Source organism: Pseudophryne corroboree, chromosome 6 (genome assembly GCF_028390025.1).
Source record: "Pseudophryne corroboree isolate aPseCor3 chromosome 6, aPseCor3.hap2, whole genome shotgun sequence".
Classification (NCBI taxonomy): domain Eukaryota; kingdom Metazoa; phylum Chordata; class Amphibia; order Anura; family Myobatrachidae; genus Pseudophryne; species Pseudophryne corroboree.
The window spans coordinates 636,985,216-637,012,987 of NC_086449.1; the positions used below are offsets into that span (position 1 = coordinate 636,985,216).

The 27,772-nt window shown below is 45.8% G+C and overlaps 1 protein-coding gene across 1 annotated transcript in view; it reads right to left on the reverse strand.

Moving 5' to 3' along the window:
• Positions 1-24,208, reverse strand: part of NDFIP1 (Nedd4 family interacting protein 1) — a 111,092-nt gene extending 86,884 nt beyond the window's left edge. Inside the window, exon 1 of the mRNA XM_063928142.1 lies at positions 24,023-24,208. Within this exon, the coding sequence (XP_063784212.1) occupies positions 24,023-24,055 (33 nt within the window). The 5' untranslated portion in view covers positions 24,056-24,208. The remainder of the gene's footprint in view (positions 1-24,022) is intronic.
• Positions 24,209-27,772: the final 3,564 nt, after the last annotated feature.

Consider the following 27,772-nt stretch of genomic DNA (forward strand, 5'->3'; position numbering starts at 1 on the left):
AGTTTATGTCAAGTCCTCCAAGTCAAGCTAAAGTTTTCCACGGCTTACCATCCTCAGACCAATGGTCAAACCGAGAGGGTGAATCAGGACTTGGAGGCCTTCCTCCGCATCTATGTGTCCTCCTCTCAAGATGACTGGGTTCAATTACTTCCCTGGGCCGAGTTCTGTCATAACAACCAGTATCATTCTTCATCTGCTTCAACACCATTCTTCACTAACTTTGGATTCCACCCTAAAGTTCCTGAGTTCCAACTGCTTCCAGCAACTTCTGTTCCCGCAGTGGATATCACCTTGCATCAGTTTGCCAATATCTGGAAGAGCGTACGATCAGCTCTGCTCAAGGCATCGTTCAGGTACAAGAAGTTTGCGGATAAGAAGCGTCGAGCAGTTCCTGCTCTCAAGGTGGGTGATCGGGTATGGTTATCCACGAAGAATTTGAGGTTAAGAGTTCCCAGTATGAAGTTTGCACCTCGCTATATCGGTCCTTTCAAGATTGAACAAGTCATCAATCCTGTTGCTTACAGACTCCAGTTGCCTCCCTTCTTAAAAATACCCAGGACATTCCATGTTTCCCTGTTGAAACCGCTGATCTTGAATCGGTTTCATTCCTCACTTCCTCCAACTCCGAAAGTCCAAACTCAACGAGGCGTTGAGTATGAAGTAGCCAAGATCCTGGACTCACGTCACCGTTACGGTCAACTACAATATCTTATTGACTGGAAGGGTTATGGTCCTGAGGAACGTTCATGGACCAATGCTTCTGATGTCCATGCTCCTGCCTTGGTCCGGAGATTCCATTCCAAGTTTCCTCAAAAGCCAAAGAAGTGTCCTGGGGCCACTCCTAAAGGGGGGGGTGCTGTCACGATCCGGGTATCTGGACGCCATTTCTTACCCATCAGATGCCTCCTAAGGCTGGCTCAGCGCTCCAGGACCGGATCCCATCTGTTATCCTAATGTTCACATTCCTGCATCCTCTCCTGTCTCTCTGAGACGCTGTCACAGTAACGCCTTATTACATCTGGCATGGCGTCTCCCGCGGCCTCCGCCGCCGTCCCTGAGCTTCTGCATGCAGAGTGTCAGAGTGGGGATTACGTCAGCCGCGGCCTCCGCTGTGTCCGCGTGGTTGGATGTGCACTTGTCAGCCTGGCGTCTCCTGTCTCCAGTGGCCGGCGCCGCCATTACTGTTTTCATTACCACATGGATTACAAACCAAACTTCCCTCCAAGTGTCTGCATGGGCGCAGCCATCTTGGATTCTGTCAGCTGATCATTTCCTCCAATCTGTTGTCAGTATTGTTAATCTGCATAATGGCCTAGCCAATCCCTTCCTTGCTGCAGGTATAAATACACTGTGCCTGAGCAAGGAAGGCGTCAGTGCTTTGGTTGTCAAACCTAGTTCCTGTTTGTCTCTCTCCTGTGATTGTCTTCCAGGTTCCAGCTCCTGTCTCAAGACTTCCACCATAGAGACCCGCACCAGCATTCCACCTGCGGTGTAGCCTGACTCTCCAATCCATTGTGGATTCATCTGTTTCCAGCTACAACATTACCTGCTTCCAGCTCAGCTTCCAGCAGAGTACAGCTTCCCTTAAAGGGCCGGTGTCCTTTCTACACTTTACCACTCTCCACCGGTATTATTATTTCTCCGCTCTCAAGTTCTACATTTCAGTTCATATTTCATCGCTCCCAAGTTCATTTATTATTTAACTGGTTCCAGCCAGTATCCACTCCGTGCTAACAACAGTCTGGTTCCAGCCAGTATCCACAGCAGCTGTTTTACCTTCAGCAACCCGGAACACCAGCTGGCACAATCCTGGGTTATCTCCATTGCTACAGTCGGGCCTGGTAAGGACTTTCCATCTAGAAGATCATAAGAACTATCTCACACTACCAGTGCCCTGTGGCTCCTGCCATCCTGTAGTACCCAGGAACTGTATTTATTATTTGCTGACTTTTACGTTTTCTATTACTGCTGCTGTGTTGCGGAGTTGTCATAATAAACATCATTGACTTTTATCTAAGTTGTCGTGGTCACGCCTTCGGGCAGTTATTATTCATGTTACTTACATGTCCAGGGGTCTGATACAACCTTCCAGGTTCCGGTACATCTCAGCCCCTACAACTGAGGCTGCCTCCCGTCAGCTCAGGCCCTCAGTTGTGACAGGTCAACAATAACAATTGTGCAGTGTGAGAAAGTTATGCCTACAGGAGCCATGGCGGTCATGCTATGCACACACTTATCATGCCACTGGCACTAAGTGGTAGATTCAAAGCTCTCCAAGGTGTCAAACCCTAAATAAATGACCATTACCTGGCAGACACCAGTGTACGTTTCCTGGGAACTGTGAGGGTCCCGGACAATTCTGGCAGTACTGGAGAGAGCTCTCGCTAGGCTTCCTTGTGCCATTAGGCTTATCACCAATTAAGCGAAGGGCAATTGAACTGTTTTGCTTTCATGACATGAAGTATACATGACAAAACAGACTGGCTGAAGATGCGACTACAACATGAATAACACTGGCTGCAAAAGTGATTTACACACTGCATGTACACGAAGCAGGTCTACAAGCTGCCTGCAAGTCTTATGTATCATCACTCAGGAAAATACACTGGCTCGTCTTTATTTATTGATCTTAGGGTGATCCTCTGCTCTCTAGAAAACTAACTCCAGGCTTAGTGCTCATGGGTGTGCTCTATAAGTGCTGTGTCATGCTTTATTTCCAGTACATGGTAGAAAGAGTAACACAATAAAGTGGTTTTAATCCGAGCACTTAATTAAATTCACAATGCTGGTTGGGAGCAGAGGGTCTGTCCCTAGGTGAGATCACCCAGTCACGTAGAATGACTAAATGTAAAGTCTCGGACTTGGAAACCACTGTATGAAGAATATATAATGTGGGTCTTGTGTCGGTGGTTGTGGCTCCAGTGATGAAACACCTGACACACTCTGTAGAGGGGAGAGCAGCGGTCACAAAATAGTTTACACAAAAACACACAAAAAAAACTTTAACTCTCTATAGCTCCCTCACCTCTATGAAGTAACAAGTAGAAATGCTGAATAACGGAAAATTGCTTTATCATTTGATTGAATATATATCCTGCAAAGTGCAAGGCAGACAAACTTGTGTAATATATGTGCAATCTCCAGCGACACGTTTGCAGCGTTTTATGTAGAATAAAAAAATAATTTTTGTATGTACTGGTAAGAGGACTGGTGACAGCAGCAAAACTCAGACAGACATTTTTTTACTAAATGGTTAGACACGACATTATACACAGCTCATAATGAGAGTTACGGATTGCTAATCTTACTGCACACTGATGAACAACCTAAAATGATTGCTCATCAAAACTGCACAGAGAAAAGGTTTCAGTCCTCTAACCTCCTCCTCTCTGTGCACAACCCACTGCAGAGAACACTGCTCACTTCACAGGACGGCAATCCCTTTGTGCCTTACAATTATGTCTTGCAGTTCACTGGGATACATAAAGATATGGTACAAAAACAGTGAATACAATTGGTTCTCCTTGCTGAGTAAAACATGTCTCAAAGCCTACAAATTATTCATTTATATTAGCTCTGTTGTCACAATAATACCTCATGGGGATGGCTCTGTTCTATGGCAATTTACAGTGAACAAGCTATAGAGAGCAACTGTGCTCAACATGTGGCCCTCCAGCTGGTGTGGAACTACAAATCCCAGCATGCCCTTCCACAGTATTGCTATTAGGGAATGATAAAACTGTGGCAGAGCATGCTGGGATATGTAGTTCTACAACAGCTGGAGGGCCCACGTTCAGCACCCCTGCTATATAGAGCATATAAATACTATCAATGGACTTCAATTAGGTGGAAGTTTGATACCACAAGGCAATAATTAAATGCATAATTCAGATATGTGACACCTTTTAAAAGCATCCAGTACGTTCCTTATTCTCACTAACAGCCTTGTATATGGGTCCAACTAACAAAGTTGTAACTTTTTGGGGAACCAGGAAGGCCTCCACACTTATTCATGCTCTTTTCCCAGTTCGCTTTTTGGACAAAATTCACACCCTCCCTGCATGTAGTGCGAATTGGCAGGTCTAACCGGATTGTGAAAAATAAGAATTTACTTACCGATAATTCTATTTCTCGGAGTCCGTAGTGGATGCTGGGGTTCCTGAAAGGACCATGGGGAATAGCGGCTCCGCAGGAGACAGGGCACAAAAGTAAAGCTTTCCGATCAGGTGGTGTGCACTGGCTCCTCCCCCTATGACCCTCCTCCAAGCCAGTTAGGTACTGTGCCCGGACGAGCGTACACAATAAGGGAGGAATTTTGAATCCCGGGTAAGACTCATACCAGCCACACCAATCACACCGTACAACTTGTGATCTAAACCCAGTTAACAGTATGATAACAGCGGAGCCTCTGAAAAGATGGCTCACAACAATAATAACCCGATTTTTGTAACTATGTACAAGTATTGCAGATAATCCGCACTTGGGATGGGCGCCCAGCATCCACTACGGACTCCGAGAAATAGAATTATCGGTAAGTAAATTCTTATTTTCTCTATCGTCCTAGTGGATGCTGGGGTTCCTGAAAGGACCATGGGGATTATACCAAAGCTCCCAAACGGGCGGGAGAGTGCGGATGACTCTGCAGCACCGAATGAGAGAACTCCAGGTCCTCCATAGCCAGGGTATCAAATTTGTAGAATTTAGCAAACGTGTTTGCCCCTGACCAAGTAGCTGCTCGGCAAAGTTGTAAAGCCGAGACCCCTCGGGCAGCCGCCCAAGATGAGCCCACCTTCCTTGTGGAATGGGCATTTACATATTTTGGCTGTGGCAGGCCTGCCACAGAATGTGCAAGCTGAATTGTATTACACATCCAACTAGCAATAGTCTGCTTAGAAGCAAGAGCACCCAGTTTGTTGGGTGCATACAGGATAACAGCAAGTCAGTTTTCCTGACTCCAGCCGTCCTGGAACATATTTTCAGGGCCCTGACAACATCTAGCAACTTGGAGTCCTCCAAGTCCCTAGTAGGTGCAAGGCACCACAATAAGCTGGTTCAGGTAAAACACTGACACCACCTTAGGGAGAGAACTGGGGACGAGTCCGCAGCTCTGCCCTGTCCGAATGGACAAACAGATATGGGCTTTTTTGAGAAAAAACCACCAATTTGACACTCGCCTGGTCCAGGCCAGGGCCAAGAGCATGGTCACTTTTCCTGTGAGATGCTTCAAATCCACAGATTTGACTGGTTTTAAACCAATGTGATTTGAGGAATCCCAGAACTACGTTGAGATCCCACAGTGCCACTGGAGGCACAAAAGGGGGTTGTATATGCAATACTCCCTTGACAACTTCTGGACTTCAGGAACTGAAGCCAATTCTTTCTGGAAGAAAATCGACAGGGCCGAAATTTGAACCTTAATGGACCCCAATTTGAGGCCCATAGACACTCCTGTTTGCAGGAAATGCAGGAAACGACCGAGTTGAAATTTCTTTGTGGGGCCTTCCTGGCCTCACACCACGCAACATATTTTCGCCACATGTGGTGATAATGTTGTGCGGTCACCTCCTTTCTGGCTTTGACCAGGGTAGGAATGACCTCTTCCGGAATGCCTTTTTCCCTTAGGATCCGGCTTTCCACCGCCATGCCGACAAACGCAGCTGCGGTAAGTCTTGGAACAGACATGGTACTTGCTGAAGCAAGTCCCTTCTTAGCGGCAGAGGCCATAAGACCTCTGTAAGCATCTCTTGAAGTTCCGGGTACCAAGTCCTTCTTGGCCAATCCGGAGCCATGAGTATAGTTCTTACTCCTCTACGTCTTATAATTCTCAGCACCTTAGGTATGAGAAGCAGAGGAGGGAACACATACACCGACTGGTACACCCACGGTGTTACCAGAACGTCCACAGCTATTGCCTGAGGGTCTCTTGACCTGGCGCAATACCTGTCCCGTTTTTTGTTCAGACGGGACGCCATCATGTCCACCTTTGGTATTTCCCAACGGTTTACAATCATGTGGAAAAAACTTCCCGATGAAGTTTCCACTCTCCCGGGTGGAGGTCGTGCCTGCTGAGGAAGTCTGCTTCCCAGTTTCCATTCCCGGGATGAAACACTGCTGACAGTGCTATCACATGATTTTCCGCCCAGCGAAAAGTCCTTGCAGTTTTTGCCATTGCCCTCCTGCTTCTTGTGTCGCCCTGTCTGTTTACGTGGGCGACTGCCGTGATGTTTTTCCCACTGGATAAATACCGGCTGACCCTGAAGCAGAGGTCTTGCTAAGCTTAGAGCATTATAAATTTACCCTTAGCTCCAGTATATTTATGTGGAGAAAAGTCTCCAGACTTGATCACACTCCCTGGAAATTTTTTCCCTGTGTGACTGCTCCCCAGCCTCTCGGGCTGGGCTCCGTGGTCACCAGCATCCAATCCTGAATGCCGAATCTGCGGCCCTCTAGAAGATGAGCACTCTATAACCACCACAGGAGAGACACCCTTGTCCTTGGATATAGGGTTATCCGCTGATGCATCTGAAGATGCGATCCGGGCCATTTGTCCAGCAGATCCCACTGAAAAGTTCTTGCGTGAAATCTGCCGAATGGAATTGCTTCGTAGGAAGCCACCATTTTTACCAGGACCCTTGTGCAATGATGCACTGTTTTTAGGAGGTTCCTGACTAACTCGGATAACTCCCTGGCTTTCTCTTCCGGGAGAAACACCTTTTTCTGGACTGTGTCCAGAATCATCCCTAGGCACAGCAGACGTGTCGTCGGATCAGCTGCGATTTTGGAATATTTAGAATCCACCCGTGCTGTTGTAGCAGTATCCGAGATAGTGCTACTCCGACCTCCAACTGTTCCCTGGACTATGCCCTTATCAGGAAATCGTCCAAGTAAGGGATACTTAAGACGCCTTTTCTTCGAAGAAGAATCATCATTTCGGCCATTACCTTGGTAAAGACCCGGGGTGCCGTGGACAATCCAAACGGCAGCGTCTGAAACTGATAGTGACAGTTCTGCACCACGAACCTGAGGTACCCTTAGTGAGAAGGGCAAATTTGGGACATAGAGGTAAGCATCCCTGATGTCCCGGGACACTATATAGTCCTCTTCTTCCTGGTTCGTTATCACTGCTCTGAGTGACTCCATCTTGATTTGAACCTTTGTAAGTGTTCAAAAAAATGTTTAGAATAAGTCTCACCTAGCCTTCTGGCTTCAGTACCACAATATAGTGTGGAATAATACCCCTTTTCTTGTAGTAGGAGGGGTAATTTAGTTATCACCTGCTGGGAATACAGCTTGTGAATTTTTTTCCATACTGCCTCCTTGTCGGAGGATGACCTTGGTAAAGCAGACTTCAGGAGCCTGCGAAGGTGAAACGTCTCGACCTTCCAATCTGTACCCCTGGGATACTACTTGTAGGATCCAGGGGTCCTGTACGGTCTCAGCGCCATGCTGAGAACTTGTCAGAAGCGGTGGAACGCTTCTGTTCCTGGGAATGGGCTGCCTGCTGCAGTCTTCTTCCCTTTCCTCTATCCCTGGGCAGATATGATCTTATAGGGACGAGAGGACTGAGGCTGAAAAGACGGTGTCTTTTTCTGCAGAGATGTGACTTAGGGTAAAAAACGGTGGATTTTCCAGCAGTTGCCGTGGCCACCAGGTCCGATGGACCGACCCCAAATAACTCCTCATCCTTTATACGGCAATACACCTTTGTGCCGTTTGGAATCTGCATCACCTGACCACTGTCGTGTCCATAACATCTTTTGGCAGTTATGGACATCGCATTTACTCATGATGCCAGAGTGCAAATATCCCTCTGTGCATCTCGCATATATAGAAATGCATCCTTTAAATGCTCTATAGTCAATAAAATACTGTCCCTGTCAAGGGTATCAATATTTTTAGTCAGGGAATCCGACCAAGCCACCCCAGCTCTGCACATCCAGGCTGAGGCGATCGCTGGTCGCAGTATAACACCAGTATGTGTGTATATACTTTTTATGATATTTTTCCAGCCTCCTGTCAGCTGGTCCTTGAGGACGGCCCTATCTATAGACGGTACCGCCACTTGTTTTGATAAGCGTGTGAGCGCCTTATCCACCTTAAGGGGTGTTTCCCAACGCGCCCTAACTTCTGGCGGGAAAGGGTATACCGCCCATAATTTTCTATCGGGGGGAACCCACGCATCATCACACACTTTATTTAATTTATCTGATTCAGGAAAAACTATGGTAGTTTTTTCACATCCCACATAATACCCTCTTTTGTGGTACTTGTAGTATCAGAAATATGTAACACCTCCTTCATTGCCTTTAACGTGTGGCCCTAATAAGGAATACGTTTGTTTATTCACCGTCGACACTGGATTCAGTGTCCCTGTCTGTGTCTGTGTCGACCGACTAAAGTAAACGGGCGTTTTAAAACCCCTGACGGTGTTTTTGAGACGTCTGGACCGGTACTAATTTTTGTCGGCCGTCTCATGTCGTCAACCGACCTTGCAGCGTGTTGACATTATCACGTAATTTCCTAAATAAGCCATCCATTCCGGTGTCGACTCCCTAGAGAGTGACATCACCATTACAGGCAATTGCTCCGCCTCCTCACCAACATCGTCCTCCTACATGTCGACACACACGTACCGACACACAGCACACACACAGGGAATGCTCTGATAGAGGACAGGACCCACTAGCCCTTTGGAGAGACAGAGGGAGAGTTTGCCAGCACACACCAAAAACGCTATAATTATATAGGGACAACCTTATATAAGTGTTTTCCCTTATAGCATCTTAATATATATAAGCATATCGCCAAATTAGTGCCCCCCCTCTCTGTTTTAACCCTGTTTCTGTAGTGCAGTGCAGGGGAGAGCCTGGGAGCCTTCCCTCCAGCCTTTCTGTGAGGGAAAATGGCGCTGTGTGCTGAGGAGATAGGCCCCGCCCCTTTTTCGGCGGCCTCGTCTCCCGCTCTTAACGGATTCTGGCAGGGGTTAAATATCTCCATATAGCCTCCGGAGGCTATATGTGAGGTATTTTTAGCCAAATTAGGTATTCATTTGCCTCCCAGGGCGCCCCCCTCCCAGCGCCCTGCACCCTCAGTGACTGCCGTGTGAAGTGTGCTGAGAGGAAAATGGCGCACAGCTGCAGTGCTGTGCGCTACCTTTAGAAGACTGAGGAGTCTTCTGCCGCCGATTCTGGACCTCTTCTTACTTCAGCATCTGCAAGGGGGCCGGCGGCAAGGCTCCGGTGACCATCCAGGCTGTACCTGTGATCGTCCCTCTGGAGCTGATGTCCAGTAGCCAAGAAGCCAATCCATCCTGCACGCAGGTGAGTTCACTTCTTCTCCCCTCTGTCCCTCGTTGCAGTGATCCTGTTGCCAGCAGGACTCACTGTAAAGTAAAAAACCTAAGCTAAACTTTCTCTAAGCAGCTCTTTAGGAGAGCCACCTAGAATTGCACCCTTCTCGGCCGGGCACAAAAATCTAACTGGCTTGGAGGAGGGTCATAGGGGGAGGAGCCAGTGCACACCACCTGATCGGAAAGCTTTACTTTTGTGCCCTGTCTCCTGCGGAGCCGCTATTCCCCATGGTCCTTTCAGGAACCCCAGCATCCACTAGGACGATAGAGAAATCTCAAATACGTGCATGTAGGCGAAGTGTGTGATTTTAAACTAGGCAAGATTGCCTTCTAGAACGCACACCCAATTGAATTCCCCCCTACACGTAGTATGCTCAATAGCACGATGGACAAATTAGGAAGAGAGTCGCTACACTGATGTCTCTGATCCTAATCAGAAGTCTGTGTTCTCAAGTGTCAAATCTAGCCAGAGTCAGCGCTACCCGCTCAGAAAGGGTATGCAGAGCAGGGAGGTGCTCAGCTGAAGAGGCGCTCTCCGTGCTCTGCTACCCTGCTGCCAACTGCCATTGCGCCTGTCAAACTAAATGACAGGTAGCGGTGCTGGCAGCATGTAGCACGGCTCCCCATGTAAGGTCCCTCTAGCTTCCTTCCTCCTCCCCACAGAGAGTGTGCTGCTGCCGAATGCAGTGCTACCAGTGTCAAGAGTTCTGCCTGCCGGGTAGAATTTTAGGCGCATGGCCCAATCGCGGAAGGTGTGGCCACACCCCCTTTTGGAAAAAATGAAGAAAGAAAAAAAAAACTTTGCAGAGCTCAGCGGGGCAGGGGGAGCTTGAGCCCCTCAGCCAGGGGCAATTCGAGTGGGGAGTGTGATCACTCCCCAACTACCCGTACAGGCAGGGCCGGTGCTAGGGTGTTCGGTGCCCCCCTGCAAACTATAAATGTGCACCCTCCTATATTTTACAAAGGGACAGTGAGTGTCAAAAAAGGGGTTTGGCCTCACAAGGAAGGGGCGTGGCCACACAATAGTATGCCCATTACAAATTACGCCACACAGTAGCACAATCTTATTCACATTACCCCACGCATAATAGTGCTGTTTATACACATAATGTCCCCTGTAGTAGCGCCGCTTATACACATAATAGCCCCTGTAGTAGTGCCGCTTATACATATAATAGTCCCTGTAGTAGTGCCGCTTATACACATAACAGCCCCTGTAGTAGTTCCGCTTATACACATAATAGCCCCTGTAGTAGCGCAAATTATACACATAATAGCCCCTGTAGTAGCGCCACATACACATAATAGCCCCCGTAGTAGCGCAGGTTATACACATAACAGCCCTCTAATAGTGCCGTTTATACAGAACAGCCCCTGTGGTAGCGTTGCTTATACACAATAGCGGCTGTAGTAGCGCCTGTTATACACATAATAGCCCCTGTAGTAGCGCCGGTTATACACATAATAGCCCCTGAAGTAGCGCCGGTTATACACATAATAGCCTCGGTAGTAGCGCCGCTTACACACATAATAGCCCGTGAAGTAGCACCGCTTATACACATAATAGCCCCTGTAGTAGCGCCGGTGATACACATAATAGCCCTTGTAGTAACGCCGGTTATACACATAATAGCCCTCTAATAGTGCCGTTTTTACAGAATAGCCCCTGTAGTAGCGCCGGTTATACACATAATAGCCCCTGTAGTAACGCTGGTTACATATAATGCCCACAGAAGTGCCATTTATACAAATTATGCCGCCCCCCCCCCACACACACACACACACACAGACAGATCCATATATACACACACACACACACATACTGTAGATACACTTTCTCACTCACTCTCCCTCAACTTACCATCTGGCTGCCCGGATCTGTAGCAGTTTCTGCCTCCTCTGCAGCCTAGTCTCGTGTAGCTCCGCCCCTCAGCGCCATGTAGCTCAGCCCCCTTTTAGGGCTGGACACAGACACTGGCTTAAGATGACGCTGACAAGGGTGAGGAGGCGGCTTCAAGCTGCCGCCGTCGCTACCTGTCATACTGTGTGACATGCACAGCAGCCGGCAGGGGGCCCAGGCGCAGCACAGAGATTCAGAGTAGGGCGAGTGCCTCTCCAGCCTGGCTCCTACGTGCTTTGCATCCCTTTGCTGAGCGGGTAGCGCCAGGCCTGCGTACAGGAACAGGCAGAGGCTCCGCAGCACAGCTCACTCTGTCAAGTTGAGAGCTTATGCTGTTGCTGCTGCCCAGTACGGAGGGATGGAGGAGTGCAGCGGACCAGGGTCCCTGCCGGGCCCATTCATTAGTCTCTGGCCTGGGTAATTTGTACCTGACCCCCCCCCCACTGCCGACATAGGGGGTCGTTCAGACCTGATCGCTCGCTTGCGTTTTTTGCAGCGCGATGGGTTTTACGAAGAATCCATTCGCACAGCCGGTCGCAAGGAGATTGACAGGAAGAAGGAGTTTGTGGGTGTCAACTGACCATTTCAGGGAGTGTCTGGAAAATTGCAGGGCGGGTGTCTGACGTCAATTCCGGCGCCGGATAGGCTGAAGTGATCGCAGCGGCTGAGTAAGTTCTGGGCAACTCAGAAACTGCACAAAAAAATGTTGTACCGCTCGGCTGCACATGCGATCGCACACTTGCACAGCTAAAATACACTCCCCGGTGGGCGGTGACAACGCGAACGCTGGATTGCAAAAAAAACACTAGCGAGCGATCGGGTCTGAATTACCCCCATACTCCAGAGCCGCTGCTGCTGGAGTAACGGAAACTCCAAAAGGGAAGAGGAGTAGAAGGTTGAGGAGGAGCAGCACCCGAGCGTGGAGTCCAAGGCAGAGCATCAATCAGCGTTATGCCTACAAAGTATTGAAGCAGAAGGTACTACATTTACAGTAGAGGGGTGGTAGGTATGACGTGGTTGGGCTCTACCTGGCATAACATGTATAATGGGCTCTCCTGTCGCATAACGTGTATGAGTGGCTTTTACTGTGCAGTGTAACATGTATAAGAGTACTACTGTGCGGTGTAATGTAAATAACGGACACTACTGTGCGGTGTAATGTAAATAACGGACACTACTGTGCAGTGTAATGTAAATAACGGACACTACTGTGCGGTGTAATGTAAATAACGGACACTACTGTGCGGTCTGATGTAAATAACGGACACTACTGTGCGGTGTAATGTAAATAACGGACACTACTGTGCGGTGTAATGTAAATAACGGACACTACTGTGCGGTGTAATGTAAATAACGGACACTACTGTGCGGTGTAATGTAAATAACGGACACTACTGTGCGGTGTGATGTAAATAACGGACACTACTGTGCGGTGTAATGTAAATAACGGACACTACTGTGCGGTGTAATGTAAATAACGGACACTACTGTGCGGTGTAATGTAAATAACGGACACTACTGTGCGGTGTAATGTAAATAACGGACACTACTGTGCGGTGTAATGTAAATAACGGACACTACTGTGCGGTGTAATGTAAATAACGGACACTACTGTGCGGTGTAATGTAAATAACGGACACTACTGTGCGGTGTAATGTAAATAACGGACACTACTGTGCGGTGTAATGTAAATAACGGACACTACTGTGCGGTGTAATGTAAATAACGGACACTACTGTGCGGTGTAATGTAAATAACGGACACTACTGTGCGGTGTAATGTAAATAACGGACACTACTGTGCGGTGTAATGTAAATAACGGACACTACTGTGCGGTGTAATGTAAATAACGGACACTACAGTGCGGTCTGATGTAAATAACGGACACTACTGTGCGGTGTAATGTAAATAACGGACACTACTGTGCGGTGTAATGTAAATAACGGACACTACTGTGCGGTGTAATGTAAATAACGGACACTACTGTGCGGTGTAATGTAAATAACGGACACTACTGTGCGGTGTAATGTAAATAACGGACACTACTGTGCGGTGTAATGTAAATAACGGACACTACTGTGCGGTGTAATGTAAATAACGGACACTACTGTGCGGTGTAATGTAAATAACCGACACTACTGTGCGGTGTAATGTAAATAACCGACACTACTGTGCGGTGTAATGTAAATAACCGACACTACTGTGTGGTGTAATGTAAATAACGGACACTACTGTGCGGTGTAATGTAATAACGGACACTACTGTGCGGTGTAATGTAAATAACGGACACTACTGTGCGGTGTAATGTAAATAACGGACACTACTGTGCAGTGTAATGTAAATAACGGACACTACTGTGCGGTGTAATGTAAATAACGGACACTACTGTGCGGTGTAATGTAAATAACGGACACTACTGTGCGGTGTAATGTGAATAACGGACACTACTGTGCGGTCTGATGTAAATAACGGACACTACTGTGCGGTGTAATGTAAATAACGGACACTACTGTGCGGTGTAATGTAAATAACAGACACTACTGTGCGGTGTAATGTAAATAACCGACACTACTGTGTGGTGTAATGTAAATAACGGACACTACTGTGCGGTGTAATGTAAATAACGGACACTAGTGTGCTGTGTAATGTAAATAACGGACACTACTGTGCTGTGTAATGTAAATAACGGACACTACTGTGCGGTGTAATGTGACTAACGGACACCACTGGGCGGTGTAACATGAACTGGTACTATTCTGTGGCCACACCCCCATATTTTTGGTGCACGGCGTGCACTGTCCCTGATTTCAGCACGGCTAGTGCAAAAGGAAACTTTTGCCCTGCACTCCTCAAAGTCTTAAACTGGCCCTGTCACAGATTTTAAAAACCCTTTTTCTTTTCAAATGTAACATACCTCCAATTCAACACAGGAAAGGGGTGCTGAAACATACCCTTACTCCGGGCATCATGGCACCTACCTACACCTCTGATAAGGGGCACTACTGTAGGCCTTGTGTATAAGGGGTAGTATTGTGTGGTGTAATGTGTATAAGGAGCACTATTGTGGGACGTAACATGAATAAGGGTCACTACTATGTGGTGTAATATGAACCAAGGGCACTATGTTTGGGATAATGTGAATAAGATTGTAATACTGTGTGGTGTAATGTGAATTGTGGACCACACCCCTTTTTGCGGCACGTGTTGTCCCTTTTTTACTCTAGCACCGGCCCTAAATCTAGCAGTACAGCATTCATGACAGAATTTCTTGCAAAAGCTATTGAACAATTATCATAATCAATCCAGCCCATTCAGAAATATCTTCATACTCGAGGAAATACAGGGCAGAGATACACTGCCCTGTCACCTACCAGCATTGCACTGCACAGGAAATGGACCAACCACAAGGGGATGAAGCAGGTATGCCTCATTTAAACGCACCAGTACAGAAATCCTATTAAAGTGTATTTACAAGGACAATTTCTATCGTTACTAATACCACTTTATCACTGCCTTCAAACCCCCAGATTTTTGCACATGAACGCGCATCAACCCAGGTTTTTGCCAAGTGGAAATGGGTTCAAGTTAAACGAGTTACCAGGTCATACCTCCATACCTCCCGAACCGCAGCGTCCTGCGGGAGGTCGGGAAGTTGGAGTACACTGTGCATGCTCTCAGTGGTGCTGTCTGCTCTGCTATGCAGACAGCAACGCCGGCTGGGTAAAGGCGTGTGCTGGAGGCAGCCCAGCAGCTTCCAGAGTGCTGTAGGATACTTTCATTAGGGGGCGTGGCCTCACGGAACAAAGGCCACAAACCCTAATATCTGCATGTATTTATCAGTCACTCATTATGGATATACATTACTACAAAAGCCTAATAATTAATATGTACTGCCAGAAATGTGTATATTTGTAAGAAATAAAAAATACTCCGTAACTTCTCTATTATTCATATTTTTATCCTTTAATAAACACAAATGAACTATTACTTTGAGTTCAGAATAACAGGCTCAAATACCCATTATAATAAAAATAAAAGTGCTTTAGGCAGCTGGCAACTGTTTCTTGCGACTGGGAGCTATTTAATTATTTGGGTGACCAGCCTGCGCTGCTCGCAGCGACGGCCGCACTCTCGCACAAAAGAGCAACAAGTTAAAGGCATTTAAAGTAGCATTTCCCATGCCAAGTGATGGTTGCATTTCAGTTGAGGCGAACCAGCGCGCAACCTAAGCCCAAAACCCTACTTTATATGGATTTGTATTTGCACTTCAGAAGCGTGCAAGCAGAAATATGAAAAAAAAAGTGACTGGCACCCAAAATCACCAAATAACCCTCGGCCACTTCGGACATAGAGCTACGGGTGCGAGAAACAATTAAATTCCCCTTAGGGGTCTATTCAATGCCTGTCTGATCCTCTCCGACGGAGAGGATCCGACAGGTCAGTACTCAATTAGCGGCCATTTCAAACAGGTTTTGCCCGTTTTCGACATTGCTGATCCAACTTTTTTAAAGTCTGACCGACATTGTTGAAAATGGGCCAAAAAACTGTCGGAATCGCTTGCAAATCCATCAAAACACAATGGATCCGCCACTAATGCGCCGATCTACATGTTTTCCGACAAGTCGGACTCTGTAAAAAGTCGGAAAAATGGCACTATAATTGATCAGGTTGAAGCCAAATTCGACCTAAAACAGTCGGAAAGTGCAATTTTTTTGACTGTTTTAAAAATCTGACCCCTAAGTGTATCAACACCTTATGTTTGAAAAAAAGCAAAACTGTATTTGTTATGTAAAACATCATTGTGCTGTGATCAATTGAATATATCTCCTGCCTAAGGTGATGGGAGATCGTGGGGCAATATTCAATTGACCCTCCGCTTATTGCGCATATCGTGCCCATAGTAGTCGGGTTTAGCCGCGTAAAGCGGCTACCCCCGACTAAAGTAATGGGCGCGATCATGAAAAGTTCCGTTTGGGCACCCAAATGGGTCACTTTTCGAGCATATTAGTTCGCCATCCCCAGGGGGTAGCGAGCTAAATTATGTGTTTATTATTATGTATGAGGTAGTACACCTCTGCTGATTTATGCTGCTAGGGGACCATAACTAGTAATACCCATTGAGCACCATAATCATATTAAATGTACCAGCATACAGCAAATACCACTCCAACGCGTTTCGTCTTGGAATTCAGATAAGCTGCTATATCTCTAATTTCATGTAGGGGCATTTGCTTATTGTTACTGTGTTTCTAATGTAAATTGGATTACACTAGGTTTGTGTTTTTTTACACTTTATCATTTATGTACTCTGGATCTGTATAAAAAAATTCTTGAAACCTCACATGGTTGGTGACATCGTGTGGATTTCCAAGATTCTACTGCATAGTACAAGCTCAATTATTTTAAGTTTATATTAAGCTAGTTACAAGGCCATCAAAATAACGGAACACCACAATAGTCATTTCAGAGTCGGCAGCTGTCCACACCTGAACGGAGCAACATTTGAATTGCTCCGTCAGGTGCCATCTAGTGGGCGCTGACGCCCAAAATACTTGAATTTCCCCCCATAAAGGTGAGGAGCAGTGTTAGCCTTTTATGGTATTTCAGATTTTACTATGTTTGGTGAGAAAGAAATTACCTAACCATTCAGATTTTATTACAGGATCTGATAGTTGGCATTTTATCTCTCTCCAAGCTACGATAAATCTCCTTCTATGGGGCAAATTCAATTGCGGACGGGAAATTTAAAAAACCTTTTGCTATTCAATTAGGGGACTGAAACCAGGAAGCAGTGATGCATCTTTTTTCCTTGCAGCCCCATTGGCTGATAATTTATTTTGCAGCAGGACAATGACCCCAAACATAAAGCCAATGTCATTAAGAACTATCTTCAGTGTAAAGAAGGATAAGGAGTCCTGGAAGGGATGATATGGCCCCCAGAGAGCCCTGATCTCAACATCATCGAGTCTGTCTGGGATTACATAAAGAGACAGAAGGATTTGAGCAAGCCTACATCCACAGAAGATCTGTGGTTAGTTCTCCAAGATGTTTGGAACAACTTCCCTGCTGAGTTCATTCAAAAACTGTGTGCAAGTGTACCTACAAGAACTGATGCTGTGTTGAAGGCAAAGGGTGATCACACCAAATACTGATTTGAATTTTTCTTCTGCTCATTTACTTAGCATTTTGTTAATTGACAAAATAAACTATTAAAACTTCTATTTTTTAAAGCATTCTTACTTTGCAGCATTTTTCCACACCTGCCTAACATTTTTGCACAGTGCTGTATATTCTAGGATTTGTGTTATGATATTGAATAAACGGATGCTTCATTTGTTGGTAAATCATAAAACTTGGAAAATATAAGAATACTAGAGGTAACCTAGAATGCATATTTATCAGTGTTCTCTACTAGCACATGATGTGTTACTTATCTATTCAAAGAGTATTCAGCAGCTGCTTACAGCTCTACAGATTTCAACTGCACAGAAGGAGATGCTATAGAGAAATCCCTGATGCCTACCATAATTATACTTCTACGAGACCATTAGCATTCAGATGAAGCCAGAGTCTGCTATTGTATGCACATAAATACAGGGCACTAGGCTGGATTAGAACCCAGAGTATAGTTATTCCACATCAGGGAAAACAGACAGCACACACATTGTCAGAAATACTGGGAAATAATTCTAAATAATTCAATTAGGTGCATGTACCCTTTCACATTGTTTTAATGTGTGTACTGTGCCAGAAGACGTATTTAGTTAGACGTGAGCATTGTACCTGGAAATAGGCTTGTGTCACTGATTTTCACTTATACCTCTGTATCTGCAAGTAGAAGTGAATGATTTCAAGCCTAGTTTAAAGGTCTTCTAATTGAATGGGTCTCCAGCACATCACCCTCTATAAAGTAAATATAATGAGTGTGAAGTATCACTAGTTCCCTACTGATTTGATAGGCTGTAGTCTTAACCTAATTAAACATCTGCCTTTAATTAGTTCCTAAAGTAACAGAGCTAAAAAGAAAAAATAAGAAATAAGAGATCCACTAACAGACATCTCATAATTTGACAAGCAATTATCTTACATACCGTGAACCTTTCCCAAAACAGAGCTAGTGAAAATAGTACAAGGCTGCTCTCAAGGAACTAGTAAAAAGCAAGTTCAAAGAAAATATTTTTTCACACATAAAGCAAACACTGCTATAAATATAAAACAAAGCAATACAGTAATTACCAAGTGGTATTAATGATGTTGTCTATGCATATGCAATCAACCACTATAAAATTTGAACAAAGGCTATCATTACTCTTAGTGCTGTGTATTCAGGGCAGCGGCAAGCTCATTGCTCTTTACAGAGACAAAACGTGCTAATTGCAGGCAATTATTGTGGAGAAAATAGCAGCCTATGTAGAGGTATATGTGCAATGATTCAAACTGCTTTCCCTGACTGATACAGTCCGGAATGCTGACGTCAAGTAGCTAAATGGAAGTTACATAAAATAATATATTATTCACTATCAAAAATGTACTGTTAACTGAAAAAATCCAACAAATAGTATAAAGAAGGAACACTTAGCATAAAAGCAGAAAGCACTTAGAAGTAACGTATCTATTAAGAGTGGGATTAGCACCATTATGAGAGCACTCCGCATGGAAAAGCAGGCTCTGTGGTTCATCTCACACTGGTTCCCTGGCTGCAGAATGTCCATAGCAGCCATATATTTATACTCTTACAGTAACCCTACGAGCCTGCATCAGCATTGCCCTGGATGCAGATCCCCCTTCTCTGTTGTCCAGATGCCATGGCAAAGTGCCAACATCAACACAAAAGATAGTCAGAGGAGGAATAGACTCCTTCTCTACTTATTGTAAAGTTGTGCAACATTGTGACAAATGCAGATGAAAATAAGCAATCTTCGCTAAAATGTACTATTGGTGAGTCGCCGGAACAGGGGCTCCGACACAAAGCCATTCTGGCGATTACTGAGAAGTAATGTGATCATATTGCTTCCTTCTTTGCCCTCTCAGCTGTGCTTCTGCTCATGCGCCTGCCGGAGACTCCGTGAAAAGATCCCCTCCTAAAAAAACCCTACTATAAGCTAACTTCATTCCGGAGCTTGGTAAATCCGGCAGCATAGCAGCCCCCATAGAAACCCACAGGGATTGCAGTCGCTGATGGAATCAAACTGTTCCACCTTGTTACATCATGGAGATACTTGATATTTGCAGGTACCTGTCAAAAAGGGGGGTTTCCAGGGATATGCTGCAAATATACTTTAATAAATTGGCCACAAATAATGTCCTGTCAAGGTGAGGATACCCAGGTGTAAAATGATTGCGAATTACTGTAGAATATGCTAATTTAAACAATTACCCCTATCCGTACCCACAGTGACCGTGGCACCAGCCACATTTCATAAACAGTGACTGAAGATGAATAGATAGATGATGCCTATGGCATCTATTCAGGAGGCAGGAGATCAGCCACGGGCAAGCTGTTTTAGCAGTACACCGGTAAAAGGGCGGAGCGTAATAAATTAGGAAAAGTGCATCGCCCGACTAAAACAGCCTAGTATGAACACTAATTAGAAAGTGTACTAATAACTGTATGTCACTTAGATGTTTCATTATGTCACAGTCACTCATTATAATCAACATACAGTATTTCTCCACTTCTTAATATTACAAGCAACATATTGCATAACAGACTTATGGTGGGTACACACTAGGCAATTTTGTAAGCAATATTGCTCATTTAAAAATAAATAAAAAATTCCCAGCCACAGGCACTACTAAAATTTGATTATTAAGCCATTAGCAGCAATATCTTGAGACTCTAAGATCCCTGACATACAGCATGCTGGCACTCAGTTACTGAATGTCATGTGACACAGTCACTAAAAGCCACATGACTTCACACACAAACTGACGGGCTGAGTGAGCTCCTGTGTCCTACTATATGAGGACAGTAACGGTCTGTAATCACTCATTAATGGTGGTAATACTTAGACCTCATAGGTATGGTTTCTTTGTGGAGTTACCCATGCCAGTTATAGTCTTTTTACCTCAAAACAACAAAGAACTTGAGAATTATGGGTCTATTCATAAAGAAAGTGAAATCAGAATTGTTACTTTTCACTATATATCACATCAGCTCAATGAGATATGTAGCTTTGTTAAGTAGCAATTCATGCGACGCAATCTGATATCCTGGCTCCACCTATCCCGTCTTCAGCTGTGGTCCTCTGCAAAGTGTGGAGTAGGAAGGCAGTTCCCTTCTGCACATGCACTGGCGGCTGAGGTCAGGGGAGGCTGCAGGGGGGGTTCAGGGGGGCAGAGAGCAGGAAAGCATTAAACTTCCCTGACGTTTCCACCCTGATGTTCAGATTATGATATTCTGAAGTGGTGAATCTCAACACACAGGAGAAGCTTTCCGTCCTGTCATGAATCGCATTCACCATACCAAAGTATGGTGATGCAATTCAGGTACAGAGCGGAGGTGCCAATGGAGAAGTCCAGAACTTCTCCACGATAACTCACTCTGTGAATGGCACTAAGCAGAGGAAAGCAGCTTTTCTCTGCCTCTATGAAACATACAGTATCTATATACTGTATATAAAGGTGAAAGCCCTCACTCAGACTCATCACTAATTCTCTTACTTCCCAATATGTTAGGATGATGAAATTTAACATATGTATTCTTCAGGTGGGAAATAGGAAAACTACATCATTAGAATTTTAATAAACCTCCCCTAAGGGGTTGATAAGGGTGTTGATATAATGAAGTCATTACCGATGCGTGGCTTGCATTGCGTGAACGATAACGCCCAAACGGACAATCGGATCAAAATTTGGATTGCAACTCCAGTATGTAGAATTTAATAAAATTTACAAAAATGGTCCTGTCACTTTTTTAATGTATCTGCTACGGGTGATCCTCGGGTAACACCAAGAATCATGGATTAATATTTACCTACTTTAGAAAGTCTCTAATTTACAGGTCTATAGAGTTACAAAATTTTGAACACTCATTTATGTTTACAACCATGAAAATAAGAAACTGCTGTGTGAAGAACGGGTAGAACAGCTAGTATTAAGATAGGTAGGTAGACAGACAGACAGACAGACCGACACATACTGCCAGTGTCAAAGGCTCATTTACAAAATGAAAAAAAAAGATGGCACTCTGGAACAGCTGTAATAAAGCAAGTGTGCTTATTGTGCAAACTGTCCCAGAGGGGTGTGGTGTGGAAGGTCGACTACTATTGGTCAACAGTAACTAGGTCGACAGGGATTCCAGGTCAAAAGGTTGACATGAGGTTTTTTTTTTTTTGTTTTGTTTTTTGTGTCGTTTTCTCCGTGCAGTGACCAGGAACCCCAATTAGTGCACCACTTCATTCGCCATGCTTCTGGCAAGTTGCCTCACTGCGCTCGGCACAGCTACTATTCCCAATCGTAGTCCACGTGGATTGTTAAGAATGAAAAAGTAAAAAAAGAAAAGAAAAAAATAATTGTTACAAACTCATGTCGTCCTTTTGACCTGTCGACCTAGAGACCGGATACCGTCCCAGAGTACCATCTTTTTTGCATATTCTCTCTCAATACACATATATAAAACACCATAGGTCAGTGGTTCTCAAACTGTGTGCCGTGGAACCCTGGGGTGCCTCGGGGCACTTGCAGGGGTGCTTTGGATTTGTGGTTCAGGACCAATTCAAATAATTTATGGTCAATGTAAAAGCAAAACCAGAGCTGGTGGCTTCTGATCATACAATATGTGGACAAACAGAAGCAAATCCTGTCTCTCACCACACAATTGAACCTAAGGTTGACATATAAAAACAATTTACTTATATTAATATTCTTTTTACATTTCTCAATAAGAATCTTTTGGCCTAGGTGGCGTGAAAAAAATTCTGATACTTTAGGGCGACGTGATTCAAAAATGTTTGGGAACCACTGCCCTAGATTATATAGATATATATTGATAGAATGTAATGCTTTCCCATAGACCTGTGGTTCCAAAACTGTGCGCCATTGCACCCTGGGATGCCGCCGGGAGGCTCTTTCTGGGGTGCCTTGGGTTGGTGGTCCAGGAGCAAATCAAATTATTTATGATCAAAATGATAGGCAAAACCAGTGTTAAAGGAGGAGGCCTATAATAAAATATGTGGATAAACGGAAGCAAAACTGTACCTCAACATAACCTAAAGAGCACAGGTAGAGACAAGTTACTTAATGTAATATTTTTGTTCAAAATGTATCAATAAATTTGTTTTGTCCTAAGGGTGCCGTGAAATAAATGCTGATACGCTAGGGGGCTGCTATTCAAGGAAGTTTTGGAACCACTGTCATAGACTATGGGGTGTATTCAATAAGAGTCGGATCCATTCCGACATGCATTTGTCGGAATGGATCAGACATGCCCTATTCAATGAGAGGCAAATCCGACTGTCGGATTTGGCCCCGTTTCCGACAGAAGCACGCGGATTGGCGGCTATTCCGCCTATCCACGTCTTTTCCAACAAGTCGGGAATTCTCAACTTGTCGGAAAAAAATCATCCCCTATTGAATAGGTCGGAACCCCTTCCGACCTAAATCAGTCGGAAGCTGCCGTCTTTCCGACAAGACAGCAGCTTCTGACTCTTATAGAATACACCCCTTAGGAAGACTGGGATTACAGCAGCCAAACATATTGTACCTGATTTATACAGTATTTCTTATAAACAACCAGGAAAATGTGTGAATGCAGGTACAAGCCCTGTGTGTGATACCTGGAAGACGGCCTACATGGAACGACATTTACACAGGACATTGGGGCAGATGTATTAAGCTGGAGACGGAATAAAAAAGTGATAAAGCAGTGATAAGGGTTGGTTCTAAATCGGAGTGGGGTAAGGGACCTCTGACATCACCAGGGGGAGGAGCCATGGCCAAACAGGGTAACCGAAAAGTTTGCTCGCCGCGCTTCGGGCTCGGTGGCTCGCTCCGCTTCGCTCGCCACCCGTGTCATGGCTCCTCCCCCTGACGTAAAAGGTCCCTTAGACCACTTGAATCTAGCATCTACCCAGTGATAAGAGGAAGGTGACAACGCGCCAATCAGCTTCTAACTGTTAATTTACATATTGGAGCCGATTGGCTGGTGCGTTTATCACCTTGCACTTATCGCTGGTTTATCACTTCCTTATGCCTTCTGCAGGTTAATACATCTGCCCCATTATCGTGCACTGCATGCATGAGCACATACATAGGATATAGAGTAAATGTGCAATCTTAAGACCCATACACACTAGCCAAAGCATACACACTTGCCGATGCAGGCAGGGAAGGGAGCTTCAGTGGGGAAAACGACACCCATCCTGCATGGCTGTCGTTAATGAGGACCTCCCTCATCTGTACATGTTCAGATAACGATAATGAGTGTACACACTAGGTGATATTGTGAACAATATTGCCTAGTGTGTGTGGGGCTTTCGATGCTAAATACATTACAGTTCCACGACACTGTGACTAGATAGATAGATAATCTGATGTTTGGCCATAGCAGGGGCCTGTCTGTATTATATAGCATATGCTAGCGGTAACATTGCACATACACGGCCGCATAGCGTTACTGCTGCTGTATAACACAATCCCCGCGGGCACAGCTGCCGAGTGTCCTCCTCACTACTGTGCGGGTGTCGGATCACAACACTGTGGCCTAGCGCGTACGTCGCATCCCCGAGGCTCACGTAACGCCCGACCGCCCCTGGAGCCTGCTGCCCCCATACCTGCTGGTATCTGCTGCCGCTTTGCTCAGACATGGCTGCAGGAGGTGGCCCGGAGCGAAGAGCCTTGGTCCAGGGACAGTGAGACCGAGGTTGCGGCGGCTGCGGGGCAGAGATCCGGGGACTGGTGATGATACAGAGAGATGGCTAATACTGCCCTATGGAGGGGGGAGGAGAGAGCACAGTAAGGAGGAGACTGACACCGACGTAGGAGGAAATAATACTGTGTGTACACAGCGATGCACAGGCTGCAGAGCACTGTGTACTGTATGTGTGTAATACACAGCATGGGTACAGTATATAGCTAGGGGCCTATTTAGCAATAATAGTGATATTGCCTCATATTTTTGGCAAATGTCACGATTATTACTAGGTACCACTAGCCATCAGAATTTGTCAGCGCCGCCATCTGTGCATGCCCAAATACAACAAAAACAAGTCAATTACCCCATTGAGCGCCATCTAGTGGCTGCCAGTGTGTAAAACACTTGAATTCCCCCCATAGAGGTTTGTAGCAGCGTTAGCCATTTATATAGGCTGTTTCCAGACGTTTCCCTGCATGGGCAGCGGTTACATTAACACGTTGTCCCCACAAAGTCCTCACAGGTAATCTTTTTGGTTTTCTTAAAGACCGTCCTGCTTTGTGCATGCCTTGTCTCTGCACAGCCTATATACTGTATGATATGCCCCATTGCTGTTGATATTCCGCGTCTCTGCACAGCCTGTATAACATATGCCCCGTCTCTGCTCGGCATGTATTAGATTTGCCCCGTCTCTGCACGGCATGTACAGGATATGCCCAGTCTCTGCACGGCATGTAGAGGATATGCCCCGTCTCTGCACGGCCTGTACAGGATATGCCCCGCCTCTGCACGGCATGTACAGGATATGTCCCGTCTCTGCTCGGCATGTACAGGCAGAGCCGGCCCTAACCAATATGATGCCCTAGGCAAGATTTTGGCTGGTGCCCCCTAGCACCGCCGCTTTTTCTGCACGAGATGCCTGGCATGAGTCAGCTGGCAGCTCTGCTAACGTCGGGCACCTTTTGTTTATGAAAATGCATATTATTTGCTTTACTACATGGCTAGGATTCACAAGCAGCTTCTGCTGATTAAAATGATATGCAGCATGCCTATATTCTGTGTGCGACTGCAGCTGTATCTGCATACAAAATGCTACATTACAGTGATTTCCAGGAATACACGCAACGTAGCAATTTGTATGCAGATACAGCCACAGTCACACACAGAATATAGGCATGCCGCATATCATTTTAATCAGCAGAAGCTGCTGGTGCCCCTAAGCATACCAAATGCCCTAGGCATTTGCCTAGTTTGCCTATGCCTAAGGCCGGCTCTGTGTACAGGATATGTTCCGTCTCTTCACAGCATATGTCCCGTCGCTGCACAGTCTATATATAATATGCCCCGTCGTCTCTGCACAGCATGTATATGATATGCCCCGTCTCTACACAGCATACATATGATATGCATATGTCCCATCGCTGCACAGCGTATATAGGATATGCCCCGTCTCTGCTCAGCATGTATAGGATATGCCCCGTCTCTGCTCAGCATGTATAGGATATGCTTAATCTCTGCACAGCCTATATATGATATGCCCCATCTCTGCAAACCCTATATATGATATGCCCCGTCTCTGCACGCATATATATGTCCCATCGCTGCACAGCCTATATATGATATGCCCCGTCGTCTCTGCCCAGTATGTATATGATATGCCCTGTCTCTGCACATCATACATGTGATACGCATATGCCCCATTGCTGCACAGCTTATATAGGATTTGCCCCGTCTCTGCACAGCCTGTATAGGATATGCCCCGTCTCTGCACAGCATGTATATGACATGCCCCGTTACTTCACCGTATACCCCGACTCTGCACAGTATGTATATGACATGCCCCGTCTCTGCACAGCATGTATATGATATGCCCCGTCTCTGCACAGCTTGTATATGATATGCATATGTCCCTTCGCTGCACAGCCTATTTATGATATGCCCCGTCATGTACAGGATATGCCCCGTCTCTGCACAGCATGTACAGGATATGCCCCGTCTCTGCACAGCATATGTCCCATCGCTGCACAGTCTATATATGATATGCCCCGTTGTCTCTGCACAGCATGTATATGATATGCCCCGTCTCTGCACAGCATGTATATGATATGCCCCGTCTCTGCACAGCTTGTATATGATATGCATATGTCCCATCGCTGCACAGCCTATTTATGATATGCCCCGTCTCTACACGCATATATATGATATGCCCCATTACTGCACAGCCTATATATGATATGCCCCGTCGTCTCTGCACAGCATGTATATATGCCCCGACTCTGCACAGTGGGGGTCATTCCGAGTTGTTCGCTCGCAAGCTGCTTTTAGCAGCTTTGCACACGCTAAGCCGCCGCCTACTGGGAGTGAATCTTAGCTTATCAAAATTGCGAACGAAAGATTAGCAGAATTGCGAATAGACACTTCTTAGCAGTTTCTGAGTAGCTCCAGACTTACTCGGCATCTGCGATCAGTTCAGTGCTTGTCGTTCCTGGTTTGACGTCACAAACACTCCCAGCGTTCGCCCAGACACTCCTCCGTTTCTCCAGCCACTCCCGCGTTTTTCCCAGAAACGGTAGCGTTTTTTCGCACACACCCATAAAACAGCCAGTTTCCGCCCAGAAACACCCACTTCCTGTCAATCACATTACGATCACCAGAACGAAGAAAAAACCTCGTAATGCCGTGAGTAAAAAACCTAACTGCATAGCAAATTTACTTGGCGCAGTCGCACTGCGGACATTGCGCATGCGCATTAGCGACTAATCGCTCCGTTGCGAGAAAAAAATAACGAGCGAACAACTCGGAATGACCCCCAGTATGTATATGATATGCCCTGTCTCTGCACAGCATGTATATGATACTGTATGCCCGTTTCTGCACAGCCTGTATAGGATATGCCCCATTTTTGCAGTGTATGCCCCATCTCTGCACGGCAGGTATAGGATATGCCCCGTCTCTGTACGCCATGTATAGGATATGCCCAGTCTCTGCACAGCATGTACAGGATATGCCCCGTCTCTGCTCGGCAGGTATAGGATATGCCCCATTTCTGCTCGGCATTTATAGGATATGCCCCGTCTCTGCTCGCCAGGTATAGGATATGCCCCGTCTCTGCTCGCCAGGTATAGGATATGCCCCGTCTCTGCTCGCCAGGTATAGGATATGCCCCGTCTCTGCTCGCCAGGTATAGGATATGCCCCGTCTCTGCTCGCCTGGTATAGGATATGCCCCGTCTCTGCACAGCATATATATATGATATGTCCCATCGCTGCACAGCCTATATAGGATATACCCCATCTCTGCACAGCATGTATATGATAAGGAGAGTTATGGTAGACTTACCATTGTTAATTCTCTTTCTGTGAGGTACATTGGGTTTCACAGGGAAAACATTGGGGTGTAGAGTGGATCTTGATCCAGAGACACCAACAGGCTAAAGCTTTAGTCGTCCCAGGATGCATTAGGGCCTCCTCTATAAACCCGCCTCCAGGCACTGAGATCCCAGTTTCATTAACCAGTCCAATGCAGACGCAGGCAAGAGAGAATGCAGATGTTAGTCACATAGAACTACATTCTCACGACAGGAGAAGTTACCAGCAGCTACTGCCCTACAACCCAAAGAAGCTAGGTGTGTCAGGGTGGGCGCTCTGTGGAACCCAATGTACGTCGTAGA